General features: G+C 42.2%; 4 protein-coding genes across 5 annotated transcripts; 2 read left to right on the top strand and 2 right to left on the bottom strand.

Moving 5' to 3' along the window:
• The first annotated feature begins 134 nt into the window (after positions 1-134).
• LOC6558374 lies at positions 135-2,643 on the top strand. The gene is made up of 4 exons (XM_001983503.3): positions 135-394; positions 452-1,331; positions 1,529-1,680; positions 1,746-2,643. The coding sequence occupies exons 1-4, from the start codon at positions 318-320 to the stop codon at positions 2,380-2,382; spliced, it is 1,746 nt and encodes a 581-aa protein (XP_001983539.1). The 5' UTR covers positions 135-317; the 3' UTR covers positions 2,383-2,643.
• A 756-nt stretch (positions 2,644-3,399) lies between these two features.
• On the bottom strand, positions 3,400-5,356 carry LOC6558306. Its single transcript, XM_001983502.2, has 3 exons — positions 5,141-5,356; positions 4,173-4,365; positions 3,400-3,945 (listed from the first exon to the last, which is right to left on the bottom strand). Exons 1-3 carry the CDS (start codon positions 5,150-5,152, stop codon positions 3,704-3,706), a joined length of 447 nt encoding a protein of 148 aa, XP_001983538.1. The 5' UTR covers positions 5,153-5,356; the 3' UTR covers positions 3,400-3,703.
• Positions 5,357-8,007: 2,651 nt separating this feature from the next.
• LOC6558522 (probable malonyl-CoA-acyl carrier protein transacylase, mitochondrial) lies at positions 8,008-9,239 on the top strand. Its single transcript, XM_001983501.2, has one exon. It carries the CDS (start codon positions 8,048-8,050, stop codon positions 9,188-9,190), a length of 1,143 nt encoding a protein of 380 aa, XP_001983537.1. The 5' UTR covers positions 8,008-8,047; the 3' UTR covers positions 9,191-9,239.
• On the bottom strand, positions 9,220-15,605 carry LOC6558398 (calcium homeostasis endoplasmic reticulum protein). 2 transcript variants are annotated; one of them, XM_001983500.2, is made up of 13 exons: positions 15,422-15,605; positions 15,131-15,301; positions 14,674-15,056; positions 13,388-13,550; positions 13,038-13,110; positions 12,362-12,436; positions 11,982-12,058; positions 11,706-11,904; positions 10,492-11,640; positions 10,263-10,424; positions 9,814-10,188; positions 9,514-9,685; positions 9,220-9,449 (listed from the first exon to the last, which is right to left on the bottom strand). In XM_001983500.2, the coding sequence occupies exons 1-13, from the start codon at positions 15,441-15,443 to the stop codon at positions 9,351-9,353; spliced, it is 3,120 nt and encodes a 1,039-aa protein (XP_001983536.1). In that variant the 5' UTR covers positions 15,444-15,605; the 3' UTR covers positions 9,220-9,350. The 2 variants fall into 2 exon arrangements, with proteins under 2 accessions (XP_001983536.1, XP_032599022.1); XM_032743131.1 differs by lacking the exons at positions 9,220-9,449; positions 9,514-9,685; positions 9,814-10,188; ... (2 more) ...; positions 11,706-11,904; positions 13,038-13,110 and having other exon boundaries at positions 11,991-12,058.
• Between the last annotated feature and the right edge of the window lie 46 nt (positions 15,606-15,651).

The following is a 15,651-nucleotide window of genomic DNA, read 5'->3' on the forward strand; positions in this document are numbered from 1 at the left end:
TACATGTATACAAAGAATATATAAATTCACTTATTCAAAATAATTATACCAATGGATAGAGGATACATTTTGGTACAATTGGACCACATGAACGATAAACATACATATCGACCGTTAGGATCAACATGTACTCATCTGTGTACTCATTTCGATACTCACAAACACATATACAAAGCAGCCATATGTGATAAATTTTATTTGCCCGATGCACAACGCAGTTGTCATAACAACAAAATAAATAATAACGAACATATTGTCTAGGCTTGTTTTTATGTTTATTTAAGTTTCAAACCACCCAATGAACCTGTCTTCCAAGGATGACCAGGTCTGTGTACGAAGTGCAGCGGGATTTTGCACTAAGCTGTGGATTCCATTCCCAAATTATTTGGGACGCGTAAGTTGTGTTTTTTGTTGTTATCATCGATGTGTCATCGGCGAGTTTCTTTGATAGACTTGCGCCCGATCAAGCTGATGTTCTCAAGCAAAAGATTGCCAATCTAATCGGCCAGAATGTAACCAAGCTGAGCAAAACGTTGGAAAGACAGCGCCAGAAATTGTTCGAGAATGTTTGGGAACAGAGGAAATATACGAATCGAATGCTGCTATCGGCAATTATCTATGTGCTGGTCACCAGTGAGAAGGATCCGGAGTTGGCACTAGAATCAACTAGCTTTAGCTGTCATCCCGTCATCCGGACACGCAAATGCATGTGGGAGGATAATAGCGATAATAGCGACAGCTGCTGCATGATCTTCATTGATGAACACGGACGCGTTTATCCCAATTGGCGGCAGTATATCTTCAACAATACGTTGCCTCGGGGCACAATGGTTGCGCCCAGCCAGGGCATCTATACGTTCACTAAGGATCAGGACCATGGCGTACACTTAATGCTCTCTGCCACACCGGCTTCGCGTGTTAATCGTCAAATACTCAATGCTGGCGATTCCATTGCCACGGTTGGTGGCTTGGCTGCCACGGTGCCCATTGCTGCTGCACTCGCCTTTCCTGTGGCGGCACCCATTCTACTGACAGCTACCCTTGTGGGCGTGTCGTCAGCCGCGTATAGCACAGTGCGCTCGGTTGGACGACTATTTGACCGACGTCAGCACAAACAGTCTATATCGCTGGTGGACAATGAGGCGCGCAACAGTTGGCTGAATGTGGCTGGCGGCGTTGTTGGGCTGGGTGCGGCTGGCGCCACCACAGCGATGACAGTGGCACAAACGGAAATCAATGCCACGACTCAGTTGGCCGTGAAGAGCGTCAGTGTGTCGTCTATTGTCTTATCCGGCACGGGTGTGGCCAATGGCATCTACGATATATATTTGGTGAGTTCGATATGTCATTCAAACTGCGCTGTATTTATTTAATTATTATTATAATTTTATTCTTAGTATTTATATTTGTTCAGTTCGATGTGCTACTCAAGCTAAACTTTAACTACTTATTTTATTACTTATTTATTTATTTTTATTAACAATAAGTACTAAGGCTCGCTATACATTTGTTTATTTTTGGCTCTCAGAAAATCAGCGATGATCAGCCGCTGAGCAGCCTCGATGTGCTCCAAATTGCCTCCGGTCTGGTCATCTTTACGCACTCGATTAACAATCTGCGCATAGCCAACAAGGCAACAAATGGCAACGCTCTACGAGACGCTGTACGAAATCAAACCAGGTATTATTATTATTCCATATACTTATTTTATCGACTTTAATATAATAGTTCGTTCATATTTGCAGCAAAGCTTTTGGCCAGATTGTTGAGGAGTCGGCAAAACTGAATAGCGATGTGGCCGGTGGAGGCAAAAAGTTTGATGTTGTGCGCACTTTTAATGATATACCCTTTAAGGAGGTGCTTCTCAGCCTGCACGAGATTCATCGGAACTTGAAGCAGGGCTCCACAGCGTTTGGTGCTGTCGGTGCTGCTCTGCTGCCCAAACTGGTCAGCTTGGATGATGTGGGCAAATTGCGTTTGAATGTAAATCAGTTGACCAGTTGGCTTGGCTCCAAGTTTGTCCAGCACATCGGCAACTTGGGCAGCCTGTTGGATGTGCTCGATGCACTGGCCAAGTACTTTTGTGTCGGGTCGGTGGAGCTGATTCTGCAAATGGCCTGTAACTTTCTGGAAAAGCATGTGGATAGCATTGATCGTGCCCTGCACACCTTTCTCTCCACAGAAATGGTGCTCTATCGCATTTTGATGCAGTGCGTCAACAACTATGAGAATTTCACCGTCGAGTTTCTGGAGAGTCAACGTGATGAGATTCTAGCTATAGTTTCCAAGTACTTTCAGTCAATGCGGCCGCTGGACGAACAGCACAGCCGTCGTATCAAGTGTGCGGATTGTCATGGTGTCCATTATATAATGGATGTATAGAATTTATATATTGAATGTTATTTTATCATTATCAACGTACAAGAGTTTTAATATGCGAATAACCGCACAAATGTTACATATTTTTGGATATTTTAAATATGCCAGAGCACACATGAGATTTAGATTTATTTAAGTACATGTATTTACAATCGATTCGACTAAGCAACGAAATGTTATTTGATTTGCAGAATCACTAAGTAAACGGCCTTATTACTCGAATAATATTTACAAGTTGTTCAATTAAACTAACTTCTCAATCAAGATGCCTTAATATATCTTATCCCGGTGAGCAACATGTCTCCAGCTGTGGAATTATAGCGTGGGCCATTCCCAATCTCCGTGCATTTTGTGTCCAAGCAAAACTGATTCATTTTATATGTTACTTTGGTTTTTTGTAAATCGTTCAGAGCGCAAAAGCATTTCTTATAAATTAAATGCAACATACTTTTAGGATGATTGTGATTAGTATGTCAATCAAAAGCATTGCATACTTCCAGGGTCATTAAAATAGTGTGAGATCAAATGTTTGAAAGCGGAGCATACTTTCCGGCTGGAAAATAAACGCGATTGTGAAGAGTTGTTTCATAAAATATACAGTTTTAAAGGATATTTTTACGGTGAACAACATTATAAATTTCGATATTTAGCTTGAAAATATCTAAAATTCAGAGGCGTACGCCTAGGATCAAATGAAAAAAAACGAAAATGAATAAGGACAATTGCATTTTCAAAAAAATTCCTCTATGTCGGTCATATCCTATCCTATTTTCGAAGGACATTGTATGTTCGAATCGAAAACAAAAATCCTTAAAGGACGATTTGGATGTCCTTTGCCCAGTGAGTAGCTCTGGTGATAACAACATTTTGGACACAGGACTCAGCAGTATCTGCAAATGACATAAAGTCGAATGTCCTTCTCACAAAAATGTTTTCAATTTGGTCAAATCCTTGCAGATTTGCAAGATTAACAAGGATATACTCTAACGAACTGCATTCAAGAAACCAACTCTTTCATTGTATGGCTTAGCGTAGTGTATTTAATACTTTATACTTAATTAGTGTTGTGTTTTTTATATGCATTGCCTTATGAACTAGGAGCTTAACAAACTTATTACTTTATTAATTGTTCTACTGTTTAATACTGTGGCAAGATTTGCTGGTGGTCTCAACAAATTAAGGTACCTACTCTATGAGAGTGAGAGCGCGTGGATAATGTCAATATTATAATATGTATATAGGATAGATCTAAGGACGGAATCAGTTGCTGACTAGCCTTCTAAAGGAATTCCTGTCGCTGGAATGATTTTGTCTGCTCCTCGTCTCAGCAGAAGAACTCCTCGTTGCAATGATGATAGCAGCAGTAGGAGATGTTGTTGTAGCTTTTGCTGGAGCTATCCCGTCGGAAGCGCATCTTCTTGTCCTGGTGCTGCTTTCGTGGCTTATAGCGGGGCATCACATCCAGTCGCATGAGGCGATGGTAGTGCTCCCTGCTGACCTTGAGATAGCCACCGCGCGGATAGTTACTCCTGCCAATATAATGCTGATCCTTATGCATTTTGTCATCTGCAAAGAGCGCATAAAAATCATATACAAAAAAAATAGTATTTAATAAAGACTCCACTTGAACTTGCTTGCCTTGAAAACGGGCAAGCTTTAAAATCGGAACTGCATTATTTATTGAATTATTAATTATGAATTGTTTGTGTGTTTGTGTTTCCGATTCCGTTTCTCAATGCACATCGGGTTGACTGACTCTGTGGCCTTATTTAAGCGTCGCTGAATACACTTACGTGCTAGTTTATTTTCGTGATGACCACTGTAGTCTATGGACCGTCGCTCCCTGCCCTCATCCTGTAGGAACAGTCGCTCGCACGCCTCCATCGCAAACGTTTTCATCTCGTCCAGCGAGCAGTAAGCCTGTGACTCATTCACAAGACAGCAGCCAAGGATTACGGCGAGCAGCAGGCAACGGCACACATTGAACTGCAAGGCGAACACATATGTTTAAAATAAGTTGTTTAAATATAAATCTCAGCTCAGAATCAACTGCTTATATGTGTGTTAACAATATACAACAAATGTATAAATTATATATAAATGTTTGTGGTGGATAAACCACTTTGAGTGACGCCAGCTGCTTATCAGATCGTGACGCTGACGTTGCTGCTTGTCCTTGTTGGGTGGTGGGGTGGTTGCGGATAAAGGGGGGGAGGGCCAATAAACTGGGTCACAAGTCATGAGGCAAGCATAAAACTGGAGCGCACTTAAAAGTCGTTGCAGCCCAAAATGGCATTTTTAATGAGCAAAACTTCCCCGAATTTACAGTGGGAAATTATGTAATAACGAGCACGTTCTCCCTCTCTCCCGTCTCTCACTCTCTCTTGCAGTAAGGCATTTCCGTATTGAGCAATAACAAAGATGAAAGAGAGCGCTACACTTATGCTTTATTTATTTTCGCCCAGTGTCTTTGCTGAGAACAAAAGCGCATTTGCTTTTTATTTTTAGCCCGCCCACAGACAGGTTGTGTTACAGGTTTCCATTGGGTACACACCCCTCTTTAAGCACCAACAACAACAGCAACAACTTTCAGTAATCGAAAATATAAACAACCAAAAAAGGCAATCAAAAATGCTTATGCTTATAATTTCGCAAATAGTGGGAAATTTTCATCATTAGCTTTGCAATTGCCTTTTTTAGTCATCACTATTGAATCTTTATGCTATTTTTTGTTTTTGATTTACTGCTGAATAAAACTCACCTTTGAATGCATTTTTGTAGATTTTATTATATTATTATAAATCCAATTGTTGTAATTGATGCGTTTGCACTTTAAATTTGTATTCACTTGCCCCAGTGGCAACGCGGCGTATACGTGTTTTTTTAAAACGAATATATGATATTTGTTGGCGGGTAAATGTAAAGGGTAAATGAACGCAACACAAAAACAACCACCGACCCGTCGTCCGTCACCTGATAAGCTGCGAACTCAAATGAAAGCTTCGCCCAAATGTTGTTAGCTTTTATACGGGCAATATATGCAAATAAATGCCAGAGCGCAGGAGCAGCAGCGACAACAACAACAGCAGCGACGACTTCGGGTTCGGGTTCTCATGTGTGTTCGGCGTGTGTACGCCCTGAGTAGGAGTGGAAAAAACAACAAAAAAAAGAGCGCATGCGTAAGCGAAAAGGCGCGCCGCAGCCAACTTTAAGTCGGTTATAAAATTGTGTGCTTAGAAGCGGGCCGACGTCAGACTTGGAAGGATGCGCCGACGACGACGTTGGCAATTAATTAAATGTTTTCCCCTTGTAATTGGTATCTTTTTGATTTGTTTTTATTAGTCAATGCCAAGGCTATTTCAACATAATTGCCATAGATTTTGCTGAGTCATGCGCGCTGTTGCTGATAAACCTTAAAACGTGTGCCGATCATTTGTAATCTAAGCACCTTGAAACTGTAATATCAATCGTAATTGTCATGTAATGAGGAAGCCAACGACGTTTGGCGGTCAACCTCTGGGAGAAAGTGAGCGCGTGGCCAGCAGCCAACTGCCAACTTTTGGCGGCTACCTTGTTGCTAGGGGAATTCCGTTAGCAACATGAGTAGTCTCACGCACACAGCTTTTGACTTTGTGAAATTCGAACATATATACGTATAGCTATGTGTATGTGTGTGTTTGTTTCACTTCATTCATAAAACGTCACGAGCTTTACGCATGCGCCATATGCTTTATTCAAATTCATTTGTTACACATACACACAAAGACATTACATGTGTTGTGCTTTCACTTAGAACCTATGCGCAAGGCCAAACAGCTTTTGAACTCTCTCTCAACATATTTCACTCTCTCTCATCTCATCTCATCTCTCAAGTGCACTCTCGCTTTTTACGCTTGTTGTTGTTGTTTTGCTGTTTCGGTACACTCTGCGTGAGTGCAAAGCACAAAGCAGAGTGAAGGGAAGCAGGTGCTGCTGCAGCCGCATTGACGTTATACTGACATTGAGCGCTTAACAGTTATTTCTTAATAAAAATTTACATTTGCTGGCAGTCAGTTGTATTCTTATTTTACTTGCAGCTTTAAGTAGTGCACTAAAAAAACAGATGCATACGCATGCGCATTTTCAAAAAAAAGAAAAGAGTCAAAATATGCATATATATTTTTGATGTGTTTTGGATGATGCCGGTCAATGCACACATTCGGCCGAGTTTTTTTTATCGTTAGCCGGAAACGGGTCGTATGCGCGATGTGTGCGCATTTAAATAAGACGCAATTACAGACGTATTACACGTGCAGTGTGTGTGTTTGTGAGTGTGTGTATTGGTATTTGTATTGGCATCCATATTTGCTTCTACGTGTTGTTCGCGCTGCTCCTGTGGAATTTGCAAACCTTTGAAATCTAAAGGTATCTATCGCCGGCACGTTTTGTGCCAATAACACTGAAATTAAATAATTTATATTTATATCAACATCAGAACGAGCAAGAATGTGTATAAAAAGTGCCTTTGGCATTTACTAAAGTATGCATTTCATTCCAATTTTTGTCCATGATTTTAAAAAAAAATATTTTAACGTTTTTTTTATGTTGTCATATTACCGTTGTTTTTTGCTATTGTTGTGGTCTATAAAAAATCCAAGTTCAGATCCCGGTTGGACCCAAAAGGCCACAAGTCAAGTCTCATTCATGAAATTCACGTGAAATGTATGTGTGTATTTATGTGCATATGCTACGTATTTCACAACCTGATTTCATATCAAGACGAAATAAAATAAAAAATATAAAAAAACCACACCACTTGCGCCATGTCAACGATCTGTTTTCTTATGTTATTATCTCTCTATCTTGTTCTTAGAACATACCTGGGCAGTCAGTCTCTCACAAACTCATCTACCGCTTCAAAATTTGACAGCCAAAACCAAACTGGTTCTCGTTCTATTAGCTAGCAATCATCATCATCAACATTTTGATCGTCATCATCTCTCTCGCTCTCATGTCTAGACGTGCTTGGTCCTTGGCAACAAGCAACAAGGCAAAGCAGAAGGGCCAACGCCTGCTGGGCTTTGTGTGAGAGCCTGTGATCTTGTTGTTGTGGTTTGGATTTTTGGTGGTAGGCGTGTTCCTTGAACTAAGGGCGAAAGTGGTGTGTCACGTCCGCCTCGGACCACCGTTCACTCCTTTAGCTATCCTCTTCAGCATAGCTTTACCGGTCTGCCAAAGAATTTTTCGGCTCTTTTCGTTTGTTTTTTTTTTTCAAGAAAGTTCAAGAAACTCTGCACACGGAATGCGCGAATTTCTAATGAAAAAAACACCGCTCATTATATGGGAAACCGACATTCCCATTCCCGACATGCTCTACCCAAATATATATATTTAATTAATTTCAATTCGCGGACGCATGACTTATAGATTGAATTTCAAATAGGCATGACTAAAGTCCATTGATGCCGATGGCCAACCAGCATCAACATCTTAGTCATAGCTGCTTTCGGCCAACATAAATCAAGTTCGACGCAACGAAATCGAAAGTGTTTCAAAAGAAACGGATAAGCGTTTAGTGAGGCTCACATGCGCTGGATGGCGCTGCAAACTAGCGACATCTAGCGCAAGTTATTACACACTACACACAGCTGTTATGCATTAAGTTAAAAGCCGCATTCCAAAAAAAAATATGTTCGTTGCAAGAACGCGCAATTTCGTGAGAAAAACAAATGTGCCCGGCAACTGGAGCTGGTGCCGTTGGAGCAGCACAACAGAACCGGTAAAAACAACTACACACGATGCGACAACAAGCAAACGAGAGCAGCTACTCAAAGAGTTAGAGGATCCTCTCGAGCAGAGCAGCAGCCGGCAAGCAATCGATCCGAAGGAGACGAGCGTGGTACTGTTTCCTGGCCAGGGCACACAGTATGTTGGCATGGCCAAGGATCTGCTGCGGTTTCCCGGCGCTCGACGCATCTTTCAGCTGGCCAACGAGGTGCTCAAATACGATCTGCTCAAGATCTGTTTGGAGGGTCCGCGCGAGAAACTCAATCGCACCGAATACGCACAGCTGGCCGTGATGGTCTCCTCGTTAGCGGCACTGGAGCAACTGCGCGAAGAGCGGCCCAAAGCCATAGAAAGTTGTGTGGCCACCGCCGGCTTTAGTCTGGGCGAGATCACAGCTCTAGTCTATGCCGGAGCGCTGCCCTTCGACAAAGCACTCCAACTGGTGCAGGTACGCGCCAATGCGATGCAGGCGGCCTGTGATCAAGCAGCGGGCGCCATGGCAATGACACTCTACGGCCCGGACACCAATCTGGGCGAGGCATGCGCCAAGGCGCAACAGTGGTGTCTGGATCGGGGCGTGGAGTCACCTTATTGTGGCATTGCCAACTACATGTATCCCCATTGCAAGGTCGTGGCAGGCAATGTGGAGGCCCTCGAGTTCCTGGAGCAGAATGCCAAGGCTCTCAAGATACGCCGGATGAAACGCTTAGCGGTCAGCGGCGCATTTCATACGCCTTTGATGCAAAGTGCCGTTGAGCCATTTGCCAAGGCTCTCAAGTCCATTCGCCTGCAAGATCCTATAATACGCGTCTACTCCAATGTGGATGGGAAGCCATACAAGCATGCGACGCACATCCTCCGCCAGCTGCCCAAACAGATTGTGCGTCCAGTGAAATGGGAGCAGACGCTGCACGAGCTCTACGAGCGGCGGCAAGGCGCCGACTTTCCGCGCACCTTCGAGTGTGGTCCCGGCAAGGGACTGACACAGGTGCTCGAGAAGGTCAACGCCAAGGCGGCACAAACGGCACACAACGTGTCAGCTTAACAACTATTAACATTGAAAAAATATAAACATTTTTTTTATGCTTTATATAAAAAATTGTATTCTCTTGGCTAGAGGAAAAGAACAGAAATGCGATAATCCCAGAAGTAGGCGGGCGGGAGCGGATGTGTGGACTGGTGGGGCTGGGTATGGTTCTGGGATTCTAAGGTTTGTATTCTCTTGTGCTCATGCGATGCGCAAATGCGGCGCCTTTATTCTTGCGAAATCTCTCAAACGGATCATTCAGATTGTTGCCTACGCCCTGCAAAGCAAAATATATATGTAAATTAATAATGGTCAATTGGTACTCCTGATCCGCGGCATACCTTGTACATATCTTTGCGATCGCGCACCTCACCGCCCGAAATGGGAGTGTCAATGCCTTGACTCTTGGAGCCGAGGCCAGTGCCGGTGCCGCCCCAGCCCATTTTCATGAGCATTTGATGGCCCTTGTTGGTCTCCTCGATGAACTCCTGCGGCTTGGCAAAGCTGCTGCCACTGCAAATGAAATGGATCATTAAAATTTTGAATAGATTCGAAGCAGGAGAACAGATCGTAACGAGTGAGCAGAATAATTCAGATGAATTATTTCTGCTTTACAAGATTGGGAGCTTAGGATTACTTACAAGAAACTGGGTGGTGTGGGCGATCTGTCGCGTTCCACGCGCCTTGAATTGTTAACATTGTTGGCGCCATTGTTGCTATTATTATTGTTGCTGCTGCTGTTGCCGATGTTATTGCTGCTGATGTTATTGCTACGATCTGCGCGATGCTCGCGACTATTGTTGTTGTCACGTTCATGTCGCGGCGAACGATTGCGAATCTTGCGATTACCGCCACCAGCACCGCCACCTCCTCCAATACCTCCTCGCATACTACGTTGCTGTGGTGGTGGCGGCGGCGGCGTCGGCACGCGCTCCAACGATTGCGATTTGGACCTTGAGCGGGATTTAGTGCGAGTGTTGGGCGAGCGGGAACGCGAGCGACTTCGACTTTTCGAACTGCATCGGGAAGTGTATTAATATATTAATAATAAATTAACAATAATTTATAAATTTTATGGAGCTCCACCCACCGATAGCAACGCTTATTGCTCTTCTTCGTCTTCTCCAGGATAATGGGACTGGGTGAGCGCGACTTGTCGCGTGTGCCATTCTTAATTTCCTCCTCCTTTTGCTTGCGTGCCGCATTCTTCACCTTGTAGTACTCGTAGAGACCCAGTTTCTCCCAGCCCTCACTAAAGATATATATATATATATATTAAGAGGATTTCAATATAGATTGATTGCTTGATAGCGACTCACTTATCTCTGGGACGATCGTGCGAGGGCGCCGCATAAAAGGCATTCAATGCGTTTGTCAGGCGCTCGCTTTGCGGCGCCGGCGGTGGTAACCGTATGTCAGCGGGATCTAATGGCTTATAGTTGTAGTCCTCCAGACGGATTAGTGGCACTATCAGACCCGCTGGCAAGTCATAATAGGGCGCTGACGGCACTTGTGGTTCCTGCTGCGGCATTGTCGGCTCATCCGCATCTCGATCTTGATCCGCATGCGATTCGGAGCCGAGCACTTCATCAGGTGGTCGCTGCTGTTGCAGCACAACGTGTATGGCTGCATTTAAGGCACCCATATCGACGCCAGCTTCCAACGGCAGATTGAGTGGAATTTGTGCAAACGGCGGAGGTGGCGCTTGTTGCTGTAGTTGTTGTTGTGCCTGTTGCTGGTGCGGATGCGGATGTTGGTGTTGCAGCTGCTGTTGCTGCTGATCATCGGGATGCCTCTGTTGCTGCTGCTGATGTTGCTGTTGATGTTGCATTTGCATGACTGCCTGAATAGCTGCGTTTAGCACACCCAGATCCACAGATGCATCACCGCCACCGGCAGCGGGCAATGACGGATATTGAGCTGGCGGCGGCGGCACCTGTTGTTGTTGTTGTTGCTGCTGCTGTGGCGGTACCTGACCTGGAAAGCCTGGCGGCGGCTTTGACATGTCCGGAATGAAAAAGTTTGGACCACGCGGATCCACAAAGTGATTTGCTGTTGGCGGCTGTATTTGTTGTTGTTGTTGCAGCTGCTGTGGATAGCCAGCATAGATGTTGTTGCCTGCCTGCGGATGTGTTGGTAGTTCGTGTGTTGCCACCGTCGGCGGCGGCGGTGGCGTGTGCATATGCTCCTTATCCACGCCGGGCATATTGATTCGCTGCGCCATTAGGGAAGGTATTGATTTGCCGCCTTGTGGCGAGTGTTGTTGTTGCTGCTGCTGTTGTTGTTGCTGCTGTTGATGCTGTTGCTGCTGCTGCTGTTGATGCTGCTGTTGTTGGAGCACCTGCTGCTTTTGGTGTTTTGCCTTTTGAGCAATCAGTATTTGTTTCTCCAGCTTCAGCTTCTGCTGCTCCAACTGGGCAATTTGTTGAGTCGCATGCTGCAGAAAGATTTGATGCTGCTTCTGATAACTGCAAGATAATTTGTATGTATTTCAAAGTCAACTATATAGATATAGATATAGATATGCACTCACTTGTCTAGCGTTGCCTTGGTGCTTTGGGTGTACTTGGCCACAATATCGTGATGCGTATTCTGCAGATTTGTTTTGTACTCCTGCATGGATGAGTCCGGTGATTGCAGCTTCGAGATGACACAGGCATCAAAGAACTTGGCCTTGGACTCCCACAGTGATAGCAACTTGGACAGCTTCTGACGCTGATCATTGTTGGCAACTAGGCAGAAGAAAACATATGCACAAATTAAAAAACACATGTAAACGGGACATTTTTGTTGTTGTTGGATTACTTACTCAAGTCGGCGCCGCAGAACATCGGAATAACGACGTTCTCGAGATTGTTCTTCAAATCGCTGATATTTTTTCGCATGCTGTAAATAGATTTGTTGCGCTTAAACCAAAATGCCTGGCATTTTGGGGTCTGCTCGTTTTGAGGATGCAGTCTGTCAATTCCCACGGGTCAGGTTCGGGTCAGTGAATTATTCCCAGCCCAAAAACTGTAGACCGTCCATTCGTCCGTCTATCTGTCTGTCTCTGTATCTGTCCCTGAACTAAGCAACAAAGTTTCAATGTGGCCTATACTTTTAATTGTTTCAATAGATTTATTGCTTTTGCTCTGTTACTTAGTTGTGTGGTTTGTTTTTATTGCTATTTGTTGTTTTTTGCGAACTTACCAATGATGGAGGATATCATTAACTAAATATATAAGATGCAATTTTTGCTGAAACGTTGAACCATTGACCAAAGCCCTAAAAATAAATTAACAAACGAAAAACATATTTTTGTCCATTTCTTCTTTTTTTTTTTTTTTGGGTTTTTGTTTTTTTTCTTCTGTAGGCACAACAACAATTACCAAAGAGTGTTTGTTGTTTTTTTTTCTGTGTGTTTTCTGTGCTGTGATTCGTATTTGTTATTGTATGTGAGTGTGTGTGTGTGTTGAGGTTGTGTATGTATTTTGTATCTTAACTAAGCAACTTTGGATTGTTGCTGCCTAACTGCGCTCAAGACTCGAAATGTTTACTGAGTCCAAGCGGAAATAATTCGCGCATCTTCTCTTAAAAAAAAAAAAAAAAACCAAACGAATCAACGAATTAAATTTTATATAGCAACGAGTAGATAACTCGTTAGCTCAGCTCTCTCTCTCTTAATTGATCGTCACACACGCTCTCTCTGTGTGTCTGTCTGCTTCGCTCGCAGCATTTGCATGCGTTTCGTGTGCGTGTTTCATTTCATTTTGTATCATTTCGTTTTCGTTTCGTTTCTCGCTTAACACTCGTTGAAAGAAAGAATCACAAATGGTAATTAATAAATGTTAAAGGATCATTAATTAATATATAAACTGAGGCATACTTCTTTAAAAGATATTGTAAAACGACATTGATTTTTGCGCTGTCGGTTGAATGCTGTAAAATCCAGTTCTTGCCTAAAATTGCAATATCAAACGGGTTACTCAGATTGTCAGTAGTCTCTGTGCAAATTAAGTTTATGTATTTAAATGTTTTCTTTTTTCATTTTTTAAATTAAAATATGTTTTTTTTCTATTAGTATTATTTAAATTTTGAATTTCTTTTGCAGTTTTGTCTAGCTCAAAAGTTAACAACTGACGTAAACATATGTATATATAGATTTAAATTTAAATACTAGTTTGATTTTGTTTATAGCCACACACTCGTTGGAGAGCTGGCCATATATATATTTACCTGCAGAGATGCTATCCTTGGTGCAGGACTCGATGATCGGCTGCAGCACGCCATCAAATTCCCGTAAAACGATACCCTGCTCATTGGCCAATTGATCCAGTTGGGTTGTTTGTGCCGCCGCCATCGCTTCGTCGATTTGCTTTGTCTTTTGCGTCATCAGCGCCTAAAGGTTCATTTTTTTGATTTCGTTTCATTGGATTTGATTTTTTATTTGATTTTTATTTTTGTTTGATTTCGTTGGTTTATTTTGGGCGCGCAACAAGAGATTTGTTATTCGTTTTTTCATATTTTCGAATGCGACAATAAACGAGAGTTTCGTTTTTAACAATCAGTTTTTTTTTTTTTTTTTTTTTTTTTTGGGTTCGTTTTTTGTTACACATTTTATTTGGTTTATTGTCAGTTGGTATGAAGAGTGGTTTTTTTTTTTAGGTTTTATGTTTCAAAAAATATACAATAAAGCAAAAATTTAATGTAGCATTGTTGAAATTGTTAATTCGATCGTTAAAACATAATAATTTATAAACATATTGTAAATATTGTGAATCTTTAAGGAAAATGCTTCTTGTTTCTTTTTTTTTGTATAAGCTGAAAGTATATATACATATATAACAGGGGCAGACGAGAGTGATTGTAGAACAAAACAACACACAGAAGACATTTAACCCCGGTGCAAAACATGTGAAGAGTTGGGAGATTGTTTAATGATAACAAAAGTGTAAGGGAAATTTCTTTTCAAAAGCAACGATCAAAATTTTGATCGTAAAGATAGAAATTTGAATCGTTTCCGCCACTTATATATTAGGATCAAGTAAAGGTAATTGCTCTTAATTGCAATGGTTGCTTAAGCTGAATTTTAATTCGCAACCAATTTTTATCTATGTAATACCTCTTGTTCTTATTGATCCGTTATCGAAGTGGTAAAAGTAATTATTGTAAAATGCTTTAGGAAACGGATCCAAATAGAGCCAAAAAAAAAAGCAGGCTGATTCATTCCCAGGGTCTGCTTTCAGATTAGCTGCGAATTGTATGTGTTTTACAGGTATTATAAGAATTTGTAACAGCAACAAAACAAGCAAGTTTCATTCGGAAATACTAAAATATTGGCAATTGAAAATGATACTATGTATTTTGGAAGTGGTGGGACACACTCAAAGCTGCTTTCCTCTCTGGAGATGTTTGAGCAAATATATATATATATATATGTATATATATATATTTATACATGTTTATATCAAGTACAGATATATTACACCTGTGAAGAGAGCGATTTGAGCTGATTTATTTACCGTATGCTGTGCGGAAAGATTCGCATCCGATTGTTTGATTTGCTCCCTCAACGTATTCTGCTGCATTTGAATGGCATCTAATTGACTGCCAAGATTCAATGTTAACGGCGAGCCATTTGCTGATGGCACTGCTCCAGGTCCTGGCCCAGGTCCCGGTCCTTGTCCGGGATTGGCATTGGGCGGCCACATATGTTGTTGAGCGAGGTTCTGTGGCGGTTGCGCTTGCTGCATTTTCTCCGATACATTTTCATGCATATTGATTGGAATTTGTTGCTGTTGCAGGGGCTGCTGCTGTTGTTGCGACGCGTAGTGAGCATGAGTTGGCGGCGGCTGTTGCATATAATTAGCACCCGTTGGCATGCCGCCCTGCTGCTGTTTCAGCACTAAAGCAAAAATAATTGTCGTTTAGTTTCACACTCACAATAATTAGTTGGATAATTTGCATCATTTTACTCACTCGCCTGTTCCGCTGCCACACGGAATTGATAATAACTAGCGAATTCGCCGCCATAGAGAAACTCAAACTTTGGATTGTTTTGTTGCTTTTGTTTGGTAATTGCTTCGAACTCGGGTCCATTGCGTGCCACAAATTCCGCCAGTTTATCTATTATATTGCGTAAACTTGCATCTACGAAAGCGAAAACGAAAAAAAATAGCAAAAGTATAAATGGTTTTTTTTAGCTTAGCAGCTCCACATTTTGCTTGTGTGTCTGTGCGCAGTGCGATTTTGCGAACAATTGCCGCTTACCTCTTGGCGCTTGAACATCCATATTTTGTTAATCTTTTACAAACTAGTTATTTTGTAAGGTAAGGGCTTAAATATTAATAGCTTTTTACAAAAAATTCATCACTTCTCCGGCAGGCCACAAAATAATTTTTTTTTACAACTCTGCTTCTTGTTTTTATTCAGACGCCATATTTAGAGCTGGAGCGATACAAGAATAGAAGACACGATGAATGTCATTCATCGATAGATTT

This window comes from Drosophila grimshawi, unplaced genomic scaffold (assembly GCF_018153295.1).
Source record: "Drosophila grimshawi isolate 15287-2541.00 unplaced genomic scaffold, ASM1815329v1 contig_44, whole genome shotgun sequence".
Lineage (NCBI taxonomy): Eukaryota > Metazoa > Arthropoda > Insecta > Diptera > Drosophilidae > Drosophila > Drosophila grimshawi.

Coding starts and splice junctions, on each gene's coding strand:
- LOC6558374 (XM_001983503.3), top strand. CDS start 318: ATGACCAGGTCTGTGTACGAAGTGCAGCGGGATTTTGCACTAAGCTGT. Junction 395..451: donor TCCCAAATTATTTGGGACGC/GTAAGTTGTGTT, acceptor TTTCTTTGATAG/ACTTGCGCCCGATCAAGCTG. Junction 1,332..1,528: donor GCATCTACGATATATATTTG/GTGAGTTCGATA, acceptor TTTGGCTCTCAG/AAAATCAGCGATGATCAGCC.
- LOC6558306 (XM_001983502.2), bottom strand. Junction 3,946..4,172: donor TCACGAAAATAAACTAGCAC/GTAAGTGTATTC, acceptor CGCTCTTTGCAG/ATGACAAAATGCATAAGGAT.
- LOC6558522 (XM_001983501.2), top strand. CDS start 8,048: ATGTTCGTTGCAAGAACGCGCAATTTCGTGAGAAAAACAAATGTGCCC.
- LOC6558398 (XM_001983500.2), bottom strand. CDS start 15,443: ATGGATGTTCAAGCGCCAAGAG. Junction 15,302..15,421: donor GGATGTTCAAGCGCCAAGAG/GTAAGCGGCAAT, acceptor TCGCTTTCGTAG/ATGCAAGTTTACGCAATATA. Junction 13,111..13,387: donor CAAGGATAGCATCTCTGCAG/GTAAATATATAT, acceptor TTGCAATTTTAG/GCAAGAACTGGATTTTACAG.